The sequence below is a fragment of the Callospermophilus lateralis genome, chromosome 3 (genome assembly GCF_048772815.1).
Source record: "Callospermophilus lateralis isolate mCalLat2 chromosome 3, mCalLat2.hap1, whole genome shotgun sequence".
Classification (NCBI taxonomy): Eukaryota; Metazoa; Chordata; class Mammalia; order Rodentia; family Sciuridae; genus Callospermophilus; species Callospermophilus lateralis.
This window is the reverse complement of record NC_135307.1, coordinates 194,965,759-194,980,341: the sequence shown is the minus strand read 5'-3', so window position 1 is coordinate 194,980,341 and position 14,583 is coordinate 194,965,759. Positions and strand designations below refer to the sequence as shown.

Here is a 14,583-nt window from a genome sequence, read left to right as displayed (position 1 = left end):
GAGCAGGGGAAAAGGCTACTAAGTCAGACCTGGAGCTCTGACAAGTTGCTGTTGTCACTGCATTTTAGTGCTCTTATCTGTCAACAAGATTGCATTACCCCGTGGAGAGGGGACAGTCATTTAGGAAGCTGGAGCCTATGCTCTTATCAGTTGTAAATGTTTCCAAATTGTCTTCTTACAGGGCTCATTAGCAGAGGCACACTTAGAGCTTGCTGAAATATGAAGTGCCACATCATGCTACTACTTAGACCAGTCCTTGTATGCAACAGGAGCTTAATGAATGTTCATTATCAAACCCCACAGCTGGTCTCAAACAGGCAGAATGAAGGATACTGGTTAAGATTGGACTTTGGCATAACATAGACCTTGGATCCTATGTGCAATCTGGGGCTGTTTTCTTTCTTTTTTTCTTTTTTTTTTTTTTCTTTTAGGTACTGGATATTGACCCCAGGAGCACTCTACCACTGAGTTACAGTGGTAGCGATCTCCCTGCCTCAGCTTCCTCCTAAATGACTGTCCACTCTCCACTCTTTTGGGGAGTGGGGGGCGGGGGGTCGCAGGAATTGAACTCAGGGGCACTCAACCACTGAGCCACACCCCCAGCCCTATTTTTTTGCATTTGACTTAGAGACAGGGTCTCCCTGAGTTGTTGAACGCCTTGCTTTTTGCTGAGGCTGGCTTTGAACTCGCAATCCTCCTGTCTCAGCCTCCTGAGCTGCTGGGATTACAGGTATGTGACACCATGCGGGACCCCAGCACTTTTTATTTTGGATTTTGAGTCAGGGTCTTGCTAAGTTGCCAAGGCTGATCTTGAACTTGTGATCTCCCTGCCTCAGCCTCCTCCTGAGTCACTGGGATCAGCAGGATCTGTGGGGGCAAGTTTTTAATCTCTCCTAGCTGCAGTTTCCTTATCTGTAAAATGGGAATAAATGGTAATTGCCTTGCTGAATTGCTGGGGAGAGCTGGTGAGATAAGTCAGACTCGGCATAGAGGATCTGCTGTGAACCCAGGAGGGAGACGCCCTGGCCTGGCCTGGCCTGCAGGGGCCTCCTCTTGGCACTCTCATGGCTTCTCTGGCTCCAGGCCTGTTAGGCAGTGCAGCAGCTGGATGTCTGCAACCCAACCCTGGCCATCTGGAGGAGTGGGGCAGGGCTGCAGGCCAGGTTCCTCCAGGGATGGCAGGCCCTGAAACAGGGGACACCCATGTTCGACTAGCCTTTCATTTTGTGTTAATGGTGAAATGAGATTTCTTGCACTTCAAATTCCTTTAGTTTTGTTCATGGACCTAAAAGTGATCTGCCTTTTTTGTTGTTGTTGTTCATTAACCTTTGAGCTTGGTTTGGCCCCTGGATTTTCTGTGCTCTTGATAGTTAAAGTAATAATTGGGTTTTCTGGGGTTCACTCCAGTAGTCTCTTTTCTGGGTTTCGCTCCAGTCTCCACAGCATCAGGAATTTTAAGGTTGCAAAAGCCTCGCAGCGATGACTGGCTACAGGGTTCTCTGAAAGCTCCTGGGAATTCATGCGCTTCCTGCCCACTTGTGCACCCCTGCATGTCCGTCTGTCCAACCACCCTGCCATGCCTACAAATACATCAATTCTGCTGTAGTGCAAAGTATGCAGTTCTAAAAATTACTGTGGGTTGCAAAATCCTGCAAAGAAGAACATGGTTTATGGAGAAAATGGGGTCAGTGTCACATTAAAAAAAAAAAAGGAGGACAGGAACCTAGTAAATACGGTAGCAGGGCAGCAGTTTGATACATGCTAAATGGTTCTGAAATGCATAAAGATACCATGAGTACAGCACTTTTCCTTGAAAACCTGGTTTGCTCAAGGACGCGGAAGTTTGCTTGTCAGAAGAGAAGCAGACAGCGAGTTCTTGTGCAGTCCTAAGTGAGCACCATCTGAAATGGGGTGGAAAACTGTCCACCAGGAGTGGCTCATGATACCCGGTAAACTGAGGGCACCTGAGCGGTGTGGGGTTTTGCGCATGGCTGGTTGGGGACAGCCTCTGCATTCACCTGGTGTTTCTCATGGATGAAACCAACGCCTGACTGAGCAAATGCGAAATCCCTGTTATGCTCAGATTGTTCCCTAATACTGCCATCATGTTGGAACAAATTCTCATTTTCAAAACAAGCGCTTGTAGCAGAATTGACCGCGTGCCAGGACACACCGCGTCACACAATCCTGACTGGCTTTTCAGGCATTCAAGACAGTTCCAAACCGGCCCCACTCCCATATGAGTGTGGCTTGTGGGCATGAAGCCAGGGATTTATTTTTTATTTATCAAAAATGTGTCATGAGCCAAGTACTGATCGTACTAAGTTATTCATGTTAACTCACTTGATCCTCTTAACAACTCTCTACAAAAGCTAGGCATTTGTGATCGATGCCCATTTCACAGAAGGGTAAATCAAAGCCCAGAACTATTAATAAGTAAATCAAGATCAACCTGCTATGATTTGAACCCCAGGGGTCTGACTCTGGAGTTCACCTTCTGAGCCATTAAAGTGGATAGTCAACCCTTAGTGTCCCCGGGGAGTTGGTTTCAGGACTTCCCACAGACTCCCAAACCCATGTATGCTTACGTTCCTTACATAAGGTGGTGCAGTATTTGCAAACAACCCATGCACCTCCTCTGTATATTTTAAATCATCCCTAGATCATTTGTAACACCTAATCAATGTCAATTCTATGCAAACCATTGGTTTACTAGACTGTTCAGGGAATGACAGCAAGAAAAAAAGTGTGAACACATTCAGTACAAACACTGTTTGTTCTCCTGACATTTTCCATCGGAGGCTGATGGAACCCACAGATGCAGGCCCCTTGGGTGTGGAGGGCTGACCTCTGGCTCCATTGCCCTGAGGGGCCCCCAAGCGCTGGGGTCAGGGAGGCCTGGGTTTTCATGGAGACGCCTGATTCCCCTCCCTCTCTAGGCCTCGGCTCCCTTTTCAGGAAACAGGGATAAACAATGACGGGAGAGTTCTCGGTGCCGCTGAAGCAAAGGACACAAACTCCTCGGAAGGACTGGCACCATCGAATGCTCCACAAAAAGGAGCGCTTGTGAAACACAGGATGGCCACACCAGTCCCACTTTGTCCTTTAGGCACAGCAGAAGAGGGGAGGGGGGGGTCTGACCATCTTCCGACCCCAGGGCCCACACTGAACAGGGAAACTGCGTGGCAGACGTGTGACCCTGAGCTGGGTGTGTGAATGCCCTGTCACTGGCTCACATGCTGCTTTCTTGGGATGTGGGCACAGTGACCCAGACGCCCAGAGGCCTGGCTGCTGATGACCCAGACACTTCAGGACAACAACAGGCAGAGGGGAGGAGCAGGTGGGGCCTGGGAGAGAACTCTAGGAGCCTCCCAATGGACAGAGGATGGTGCGGCCCTGGCTTTTGTGCGACGAGGAAGGCTGTGGGGGGGGCGGCAGGGGGGCTGTGTGTGTGCTCCCCACATCTGTTCACCAAAATCTGCAGAGCATGTGGGCCAGCCGGGAGGGCACGGAACCTGGGGTCCAGTGGGACGGACACCCACAGGGGACATTAGAGTAGAGAGTAGAAGGTGCTGTGGTGGGGAGTCCGGGGCCGTGGGTGCTGCTGATGCCGCCGGAGGAGTAGCGGCCGCGCTCGCTCTTCCACTTGCCCAGCCCACACCCAGGGCAGACATTGCTAATCGACTTCGGCCCTGCCAGGCCCGGACTTGGCTCCAGAACCCCTCCCCACACAGACTCCGGGGAGCCACTATCAATTAGCTGGAGTTGGCACATGAGCTGAAGCCTGTGTGCCAGTTCTTAGTGAGATCTGGAGGCGGCATGAGTCAGAGGGCGAAGCGGGAGAACAGGCAGAAAAAGGAGTGCCAGGCGCAGAGGCAACGGCCACAGAAACTTGGGGTGAGGTGGGGAAGTGTGGAGGGTTTGGGGTGGTGGGCCGGCCGCAAGGCTGGGGACTGGGAGAGGCCTAGAGAGGCAGAGAAAGTGTGAGGTGACAGAGTGGGAATTTGGACCAAGGAGGAGACTTGCTGGTATCTAGGGGACAGTGACAAGTGGCCTCAACTAGGGCCACTCATGGATGCAGTTGGGGGGAAATGGATGGGTTCAAGGAATAATCGAGAGTAAAATGGGGGGCCAACTGTGGATTAGGTAAGAGAAAGAGAGGGGAGCCCTCGGAGAGAAGTCCCAGGCTTCGGCTGGGCAGCGGGAGATGGAGGCTCTGCCCTCAGGCAGCGCGTGGCTCTGTGGGTCCACCCCCCAAAAACCTATTCAGTGTCCAGGACTTCTAACTGCAGCAGGGACATTCCTTTGCCTAAGTCTCTGTGGCCTCTAAAGGACTCTGGTCCTAGCCCCTCTCTCTACAAGAAGAGCACGACTCCCAACAGGAGCAGCCCCCAGTCAGTAAGTGAGAAGAGCGAAGTGTACATTCCTCTGCCCTCACCTCCTGGGGGCAACTGCCGGCTTCCCCGCAGGAGGTCACACTGCTGCAGCGGGGCTGGTAGCTGCCACTGCTGCTCCCCCCCCACCCCGCCCCGCACATACATTCTTTTGTGGTACTGGGAATTGAACCCAGGGATGCTCTACCATTGAGCTCTATCCCAACCCTTTTTCACTTTTTTATTTTGAGACAGGGCCTTGCTAAGTTGCTGAGGCTGGCCTTGAACTTGCCATCCTCCTGTCTCAGCCTCCTGAGTCACTGGGATTACAGGCCTGGGAGACCACACTGGATGGGAGCTGGCTTCTCACAGCTTCATTTACTGCGCTCCTCTCCAGCCCTGTCTCTCTCTCTCACACGATCCTCTGCCATGATTTCCAAGAATCACCTCCTAAGTGGATTCCTTGCGCCAGGTCTCAGATCTGATTCTGAGAAAACCCTTAAACTAAGGCAGTCACTCAGCAGGAGCATCTCAGGCTGGAGCAGGTACTGTTCCAGGGGCTTGAACTCCACCCCTGCCCTTCATATGAGCAAGATGGGCCTGTCTGCAGTGCGGAAGCTCGGTTGGCTGGTTGGCTGGTTGTCCCTCCATCCTTCATATACAGAATTCCAATTTTTGACAGGGCAGAAAGTGGCTCAGGAAGAAAAAGCCTTTCCCCAGCCCCGGGGATAAGCCATAACTAGTCTAACATAGGAGGTCTGCAGAAGGGAAGGATGGAGGGGATTTAGGTCCTTGGTGGCATCGTCACGCCACCAAACCATCCAGGAAGCATCTTCTTCAGAAATCTTCGCAGAGGGAATTGCTAAATGAAAGAGCTGAGCCTGACTGTTAATGACAAATGCCTGGCTTTGAATCCTGGCTCGGCCACTTACTCACTGTGTGACCTTGGGCCAGTCACCCTTTCCACATCCTCATGTCTAGGACGGGGATTAACAAACAGCCCCACCACCATCAGGTTGTCCTGAGACTTAACTGTCACCCTATGTGTCTGTATGGCACAGTGCTGGCACTTGCTGTTCTCTTCAAGCGTCACCTGTGGCCACTAATGCAATGAAGCCAGGCGTCACCCTGACGCTCACACAAACCAGCAGGGAGACTTGTTAAAGTTCAGATTATGACCCAGTGGGCCCTGGCTGGAGCAGATTCTGCATTTCTAACAAGCGCCCAGGAGATGAGATGCTGCGGAAGTACAGAGGTCACCTTGACCAGCAAGGTCAAGATCCACCGTCCACTGGCATTATGTAACGAGCAGCCCAAGGCACCCTTACTGATAGAGGGCCCCAGCACAGGTGTGCCCCTTCCTCGCCCTGAGATCTGGTCAGGTCTTCCACACCTGGTCTTGGCAGCTCTCACCACTGCCAGCTACTTGGTCAGCACCGTACAAAGGAAATCCGTGGAGGGCCGGGCCTCTGCAGGGCCCGCCCAGTTGCCTGGCGCATAGCAGGTGCTTAATGGAATTTGTTGCAAATTCACAAGGGAGTGCCCTGTGCCCCCTTACAGGAATACACACACCCAGTGGGCAGCAGCTCAGGCAGGCTGCAGTCTGGTGGGGCTGCTCCAAGGAGGCTGCCTCCCCACCGGCCTTGGCTGGGCTGGCAGAAGCCAGGGGTGGGAAGAGGGCAGGACAGTCACACCCCTTCTTGATTCAGAGCCTGACATCTGGGTCCAAACAATGTCCCTAACACCTGCAGAACAAGGAGAGGGCTGGCTATGGCTCATGTCACCCTGTCCCTTCTATGTCTCTCCCTCATGCAGGTGTGGGTGAGGTGGCAGCCTTAAGCTGGCCTCCACTTAGACTCAGTCTCTCTCAGGAGGCAAGACTGTCCCCACTTCTGGACCCAGCTTCCTCGGAGCCCCCGGATCCTGCTCAGTTGGAATCAAACCACGCACCCCAAACCTTTAATAATCAGTCACCACAGCCAGCCTCTCCCTGTGCTTACGCTGTGCTAAGCACTATATTTGGGGTGCTCGTGGTATTTGTTAGAATGTAATTGACCCCAAGCAGCAAAATACCCACGAGTGGGTACTTAATTAACAACAAAATACTAACAGTGCATGATTCCAGTGCTCGCCACGTGATGGTTGGTGTCCTAGGTGTCTCCTATGTATTAGCTCATTTAATGCTCACTGTCCCCTTTCTGCAACTGGAGAAACTGGGCTTAGAGAGGTAAGGGACCTTTCCCAAAGCCACATGGCTACTGAGGAGCAGGAACAAGTCACAAGCCAGGGATGTCTGCCAGCTGAGTCCTGGCTTTGAGCCCATGACATAGAAGGGACAGGGCGGCTTTGAACCTGTGAAGGGACTTGCAGGTCCCTGCAAGCACATTTCAGCAAATGTCACCAACAGCCACCCTCCAGGGCCTTGTCACAGGCAGCCACCACCTCCTTAGGACCTGCTCCCTGTGGGTGAGTCATATGACCCCCAGCCTTCCCTTCCTCTTCTGTAAAGTAGGAATATGCTTCTCCTCACCTGCTGCAGCCACAGGGCCGCCCTAGCCTCCCCTCCCCAGGTCCTCCTGACCCTTGTGAGGCCAACAAGGTGTTGCCCGGCCTCCCTGAAGCTTCAAGAAGCCCGAGGGTATGCCTAAGGCCGTGCCAAGGTCTGGGGCAGAGCCAGGACTGTGGCCTGAGCCTCCAGGACCCCTGAGACTCCCGTCAATCAGCAGGGACCCCCGTCCCCCAGGTGCCTGGCTCCTCCCCCCAGCACGGATGCCTGCCAGGTTTTACAGGTTAAACACACGCCAGCTGCTTCCTCCTCCTCCTCCTCCTTCCGCCCGTCCTCCTCCTCTTCCTGCCCACCGGAAAGCTCCGCTCGGAGGTGGGTGGACCAGCCGCATCTGCCAAGGCAGGGCCATTCACAGGACCTGAGATGCCCCACGCAGGAGGGGCCAGGCATCAAGGTGTTGGCCCCCAGGACCCCCAGCTGAGGGCTGTAGCCAGAGGTGGAGGGCAGTCACCGAGGGCGATCGGGAGCCTGCCCACCCTGCGCTGGCTGGTGTCTGCTCTCAGACAAGCCGCCGGGCCAGGGCTGTCCAGCAGGACTTTCTGTGATGATGGAACTATTCCATCTCCGCACTGCCCAGTACAGTTGTCATGAGCCACATTTCGCTACTGAGCATTAGGGTGACAGAGGAACAGAATAATACATCTTCCTTAATTTTAATTAACTTACATTTAAATAGCCATGTGCATCTAATGACATCTGTACAGGATAATACAGACCTTAACTTTTCCAAGCCTCATTTTCCTTAAGTACATAGCAAGGGTCATGACGCCCCCAGGCCCCCTTCCTGACTCAGAGGACTCTAAAGCAATCTACTGTCGTGGAATAAGCTCCACTGGGAGTCAGAATCCCTGTGTTCCAGACCTATGTTAGCATGCTGTGTGACCCAGGGCAAGCTCCTGAACCTCTCTGAGTGCTTTAGTCATCTACACAATATGGAAGTTGCTTTGGTCTTTGCTAGGTATCCATGGGTTGATTTTTGGGGATCTGAGAGCCCTTTGCCATTAGAAGAAGAGTGTGTCTGTGTAACTGTGTGAGTGTATCCATGCGTGTGTTTACTGGGGGGAAAGCAAGATGAATCAAGATGAATTCTTCAGAGAGCTTTTAAAGACAGAGCTCCCAGGAGCTCTTCACAGAGTTTCTAATTCAATGACTCAGAAGTGGGACCCTGCCATCTGCATTTGTGACAAGTTCCCCAGTGACTCCAGTGTGCAGCCCAGGAGGGGAACGCTGACCAGGTGCCAGGCAGCACCAGGTCTTGGATCTGAGATGCATGAGACGCCTTTGACACATTTAAAATCCAACTAGGATTTAAGACAACGGAACACAACCATGAGGATGCCGTCTCTGCTCCTGCCTTCGCTCAGCGACACCCACACGGCACGGACGCGCCAAGCTGCCCTGCGCTCTTCAGAGGGTCCAACCCAGGACCCCTTGGATCATGAGTGTCTGACTCCTAAGAACCCCTGTGGCTGGTGCCATCACCCCACCCTACAGATGAGGCAGCTGTTGCTCAGGGATGTGACCTCCCCAAGGTCACGCCGCTGCAAGGTCGTGGAGCAGGCCACCAGGAACCAGAGCCTGCGCCCTGGGAGCTGCACGGCTTGCTGCCTACCTTCCCAAGATGGGCACGCCCCAGAGCCCAGAGCCCCTGCCAGCCTGAACTGACCCCAGCCTCCTGGTCAGCCCCCTGGGCACCTTCCCCCACCGAGAAGACCAAGAGCCGGGTGGCTGTGGCAGGCGCGGCCCACACTCACTTGCCCTCCGAGCCGTAGCTGTTCATGCTGTCCTCGATGGACTCGTGGCTGGCCTGGCGCAGGGTCCGGCTGGGCATCTCCACTGCCAGGCCTGTCTCCGTGCTCCTCTGGATGGCCCCCTTCAGCCTCCGGCTGTCTCCTTTCCGCAGAGAGGCCAGGACGGGAGAGAGAGAAGCAGTTAGCTGGTTAGCGTTTCGGCGGCTGGCTGTGGCCCTGCTTTCGCCCCCAAGCCCAGCCCCATCTCCTGCTCACCTGGGCCTCGCCTGCACCCACCCATCCTGGAGCACACCCCCCGGCGGGGGGTACCTGCACTTTGTTGGAGAATCCTCCACCATGGACTCTCTCCCTGTGGAACCTTCTCCATCGTCGGCTCCCCCTCTTCAACTGCTAGTTTTTAAGCACTTACTATGCGTCGCACTCTTGGCCAGGGGCTCTGGGCGGTTCAGACCAGCATGACTGCCATTGTGGGTGGCATGCTGTTTTGCTGTGGGTGCTGTTCTGTGCACTGTGGAATTTCTAGAAGCTTTTCTGGCTCTCCCCAGTACATGCTAGTGGCGCCCCCAGTCCAGAAGTGTCAACCAAGAACATCTCCAGACCCTGCCAAATATCCCATGTGGGGAAAAAGGCACCCCCAACCGAGGACCGATGATTGAAACCACTGGCTCTGAAACTAAATGGCATGGGTTCAAATCCTGAGTGTCCTTCTCACTGGCTGTTAGACTTTGGGCAAATATTCAGCCTCTCTGTGCCTCCATTTCCTCACCTGTAAAATGGGAGAGCAACAGGGTCATCATGAGGATGAAGACTGTGTGCTTGGTCCTAATATCTCCTCCCCTGTGATCAAACTTCATCTTACCAAAGGCCTTCCTTGACCACCACTGGCCACTCCGAAACAGCAGCCCTGGTCACTGCCTGCCCCTCTCTGCCCTAACACCCTGCTTGGTTTTCACCCTAGCACTTACCACCCCGCCGGCTGTTGGCCAGTGTCCTCTGTGAAGAAGGTAAACCCCACACACACCCCAGGACATGGCACCTCGTTCACAGTTGGAAGCCTCTGCCAAGAAGAGGGCGTGGCCTGTTGTAGGTGCTCGTTAATAAGTGCTAAATGAACCTACACCTCCCGGGGGACAACCTTGGTCCCTCTGCCGTCCCTGAGGTGGTGGATGCTACTTTTCTTCCACTTGAGTGCCCAGGCCGAGAGTACGAGGTCAGGGACTTGTCCTCACCCCTAGATCCAGCAAGGTGGGACCATCAGAATGCACCCAAGAGTCTCCCTCCCCTCCTGGGTGCACTGATTCTCCAGAAACCTTATCGTCCTATCTGCCCCAAGGGGACAGTGGCTCTACACCTCCCTGCTCCTGCCAGGACAGCACACCTCTCACCAGCCTCCTCCGGCCTCTCTCTGCTCCAGTGTTTCCCAGAGGGGTGCCCACGGGATTCTGACTCCCACACGTGATCATGTTGTTCACACACATGCCGAGTCCTCAGGAAGACACACACACACACTCACACTCACGCAGGAATATACATGCAAAGACAGTGTCGAGGCGTGTCTGAGTGTGCGTGTCTGTGTGTCTCCACGGGTCTGTCTGCCATTCTGTGTACATGTGTGCCTGTGTGTGCCCCCGCCACACACACTCACACACACACACACACACACAGGCACTTGCATCAGACGTCTCCACCCACCTACTGAAGAGACACACAGAGAGACTGCCCCTTGGCGTCTGTGTGTCACCTGGTGAATCTGAACACGTGGGGAGGTGGGTGCTGTCTGTTCCCCTCCATCCCCATTGGTTCTCTCCTGAACTTGCAGCTGCATCCACCCCCACCCCACCCCCATTACTGTTTCTGTGCTCCTCTGTACAATAGGTACACACACTCTCTCACACACACACACACGTGCGTGCACACACACAGAAACAGACTGGCAGGCACGAGGTGCTGTCCACATGTGCGCACACACACAAGTCACGTGGGCAGGGCAAACGCCCCCCACTGGGCCTTCAGACCCGCCCTGGGTGGAGCCCCCCACCATCTCCACCCTCTAGCGCTGACAGCTCTCCTCTCCGGGAAGAGGTGGTGCCAAGCTTTACGGGCACTGAATCCCCATCCCTGAGGCCCCGCTGGAGAGCGCCTCACGTCTGCGGTGTCCTGGGGCCTGGTGGCAGTTCACGCGGCAGCCCACAGGCAGCCTGGCGTGGCCGTCAGCAGCCCAGGCAGAGGCCAGTGCACCGGCCAGCACCACTCGTGGTGGAGGTGAAAAGAGGGGCGTTGCCCCAGTGCCTGGCAGAGCAGGTGCTAATCAGGGGTAGCGCAGCGCTGCCGAGACAGACTCGCTGGCATCCCCCACATCCGCCCTGGCCAGCTGTCCTGCCGATGCCCTCCTGCGACCTTCCGACCCGGGGACCCCCCTAACCAATCACACCAACGGCACTCACCTAACTAAGGCAACCTTCTGTTGATCTTTTCTTTCAAACATTTCTCTCTTTAATTTTTATCTTTGTAGTTGTAGTGGGAGAGAATGCCTTGATTTTATTTGTTCATTTACTTTTACGAGGTGCTGAGGATCGAACCCTGTGCCTCAGGCATGCTAGGCAAGCGTCTGCCACTGAGCCCCATCCAGTCCTGGGGTCACCCTGTGTGATGGTCCTAATGCTTCCCCACCCCTGTCCCCAACCCACCCGCCGGGACACAGTCCTGCTCCCTCTTGGCTGGAAGGTGTGGTCAGCGCTTCTCCCTCCCAGACTTCACCAGCCTTAGGCTTTTCCACCCCCCTGGCCCCACCTCCCCTAAGGGGCCTTCCCCTCTCCTGGTGAGGCAGTCCTCGCCCCACTCCGCCTGCCAGGGCCCAACTTGACTTCCTCCTCCTGGCTCGCTCCCCTCTGGTCCTGGCTCTCTCCTTCCTCCTCCAGCCTCTGGAGGCTCCACCTCCCGCCAGCCGGCTGCCTCAGGGACTTGGCCGCCCACCTCAGCATCCATGTGCTCTCTCTGGTCAGACTGCCCTATGCCCCAGGCTGTCACCCTTACCACACTGCTGCCTTCTTTCTGTCCTGCCCTGCGGGACAGAAATCTCATCGTCGGGTCTGCCCGGGGAAATGTCACCCAACACAGGCTGGAACCCCCAGGAGTTGACGTTCAAAACTCTTGGCACAAGTAGGTCCCAGTGTGGCAGCAGAACCCTCCCCCTCCACAGACGGATGAACGTGGCGCAAGGGCGGGCATGTTTTCCAGAGACCGCTAAGGGGTAAGCAAGAGGGGATGTCACACACCCTTATCACCATACACCGCCGCCACCACCGTAGGGGCTTGGGGCGTGAGTCCTGTAAACTCTGGGAGTGAGGCTGCCTGACGTCGGTTGGGCTAGTAGGCGCAGCCAGGGTGACACAGCTCCTGCTCCTGAGCTCACGTTCAGAGGGGAGGCAGCCACCGGCAAGGATCATACTGATTAGTCACAGATGTGACTTTGAGAGCTTGGCAGACCTAGTGCAGAAGGTAATGACAGCACGTCGGGGCAGCGGGGAGGGGGACTAATGGCCACGGATGACTTCATCCTTTGACCCAGAGTCTCTCCAGACCCCTCGGCCTTTGACATCCCTGACAGTGGGCACCTCTGCCTCCCCTGCCCACCCCGTCCCCACATAGCAGGTGCTGGCCAGGCCGTCCCTGGGTTCCCTCTCTGGATCCCCCTGGGTGCTTTCATTCCCCTCAGCAACCTCAGGACTGCCCTATGCCCCAGGCTGTCACCCTTACCCACCAGATAGCAGCCTGTACCCACCTCCAGCCACTCCCCAGTCAGCTTCAGATTACGTTCCAATCTTCCCGCCACCAGACTCAAACTCCCAGGAACATGGCGGCTCTTTCCTCTCTCATCTGGTGCCGGGCCTGACAAAGCCTGGGCCACCAATACTCCCAGACCTCACACCCTCCCCATCCGTCCTCACCGCCAAGAAGCTCCGACCTCAGGCTCCAACCGACCATTCTCAGCAGCCTCCTCCCTGGCCTCCAGCAGCCTCCTCCCTGGCCTCCCCGCTTCCTGCCCGCCAGCCACAGCCGTTCACAGATTAGATCACCACTCAAACCAAGGCCCACCACTCTCACTAGTTCCTCTACACAAACAGCCACAAAAGTACACAGCCCTAGGCACCAAGGGGCTCCCCGCAGCATCCTCTACACCAGGGAAATGCTGGAATCGACCGCCGTGGACACGGGACCCGTTAACTACACGACATCGCCACCGTGAAACGCTCCGTCACAGCCACACGGAACAACTCCCCCAGCACCCTGGCAGTTCAAAAAAAGCAGGTTGCAGGGCAGTATGTGAAACATGGTGCCATTTCTGTAGAGCTATAGATAGCTCTCTGTGTGTGTGTGTGTTATGTATGTGTGGAGAGAGAGAGAGAGAGAGCACACAAGCTTTATCTTAGGCACAGAAAAATCCAGGAGTATATGAGCAGAGCGGCTCGTGGTGAGTGACTGCAGGGAGACCACTGGAGGAGGTGTGCGGAGGTCATTTTGTGATTGAAGATCTAAGTATACAGAAGACTGCCCAAACCTTCAGCGTAGAGCTCCATGCATCTGCACAAACCAAACCCGCTGCACTAGCACACCCCATGCAGAAACAGCATTCCTAGGATTCCAAGGACCCCGGGTACCCGTCTCCCATCACCAACTGGCTCCAAGGGTCACCCTGTCTCCCATCACCAACTGGCTCCGAGGGTCGTCACTGCTGGTCTCTGACACCACTCTGCAATGCCTGGTTTTGAACGATCTATAAAGAGTGTGGCCTTCTTTTTATTGGCCTGGTTTCTTCTGGTTCATGTCCCACGTGAGGTGCGTTTGCATTGCCTGAGTCGCCAGGTGCTCACCATCACTGCGCAGAAGGACCTGGGTTTATCCACTGTCCGGCTGATGGGCTTTTGCACCTTTTCCCCCTCCAGTTTAGGACAAGGAACAATGCTGCTGCGGCTGTTTTCATCCACATCTTTTGGGGAACATCCTCACCTGTGTCTCCTGGAAATCTACCTGGGAGAGTAACTGCTGGGTCCGAGGGAGGCATTTGTTCAGCTCTAGGTGAAGCTGCCAAAGAGCTGTGCCAACTGACACTCCAGCCAGCACACTGGGAAGGAGGCTTTATTTCTCTTTTGTTTGCTTCTATGTCACTTGAATTTTTTAATAGTTAAATGTATTAATTCCATAATGTAAACGAAAGTAAAATACAGACAAGTTCATAAATAAATCACATTTCAATCAGGCCAAGATCTTACCTAAAAACCTCAGGATGACTCCTCATCACCTGCCAAATGAAGTCCAATCACTGCCCAGAGGCATCCAAGATTCTGCATCACCTGATTCCTTCCCCTCTGCTCTGGTCTCCCTTGGTCTCTGGACCCCCATCTGGCCAGCATCTCGCTGCTCCATGTCCATCCCCAAATTTCATCCTTCTCTCTCTCCTTTCCTTTCTCATCTCCTCTATCAAAATTCTAACTATCCTCCAGAGTTTAGCTTTAAATAAACCCGATAGCCCGGCATGGTGGCAAACCTCTATAATCCCCGAGGCTAGGGAGGCTGAGGCAGGAGGAGAGTGAGTTCAAAGCCAGACTTAGCGAGGCCATAATCAACTCTGCAAGACCCTGTCTCTAAATAAAATACCAAAAAAGGACTGGCGATGTGGCATAGTGGGTAAGCAACCCTGGGTTCAATCCCTGGTACCAAAACCAACCAGCCAGCCAATCCTGTAATTCATCAGTCACCCCACAACTCTGTTTCCCCACTGTGTGGCAGGGACACCAGCACCATATTCCTAGGACTGCAGTGAGCATCGAAGGTGACAGGTGACGTAATGATGTAACAACACTTAATCCTCGGGACACCCTAGGTGGGTTGTGTG

The 14,583-nt window shown here is 54.7% G+C and overlaps 1 protein-coding gene across 3 annotated transcripts in view; it reads right to left on the bottom strand.

Annotated features, from left to right (window-relative positions):
- Rims4 (regulating synaptic membrane exocytosis 4) overlaps positions 1-14,583 on the bottom strand; it is a 50,017-nt gene that overhangs the window by 6,057 nt on the left and 29,377 nt on the right. For 2 of the 3 annotated variants that reach the window (XM_076849227.2, XM_076849225.2), the window contains one exon: positions 8,694-8,832. In XM_076849227.2, coding sequence (XP_076705342.1) covers positions 8,694-8,832 — 139 coding nt within the window. The remainder of the gene's footprint in view (positions 1-8,693; positions 8,833-14,583) is intronic. The other variant, XM_076849226.2, reaches the window with a different exon arrangement.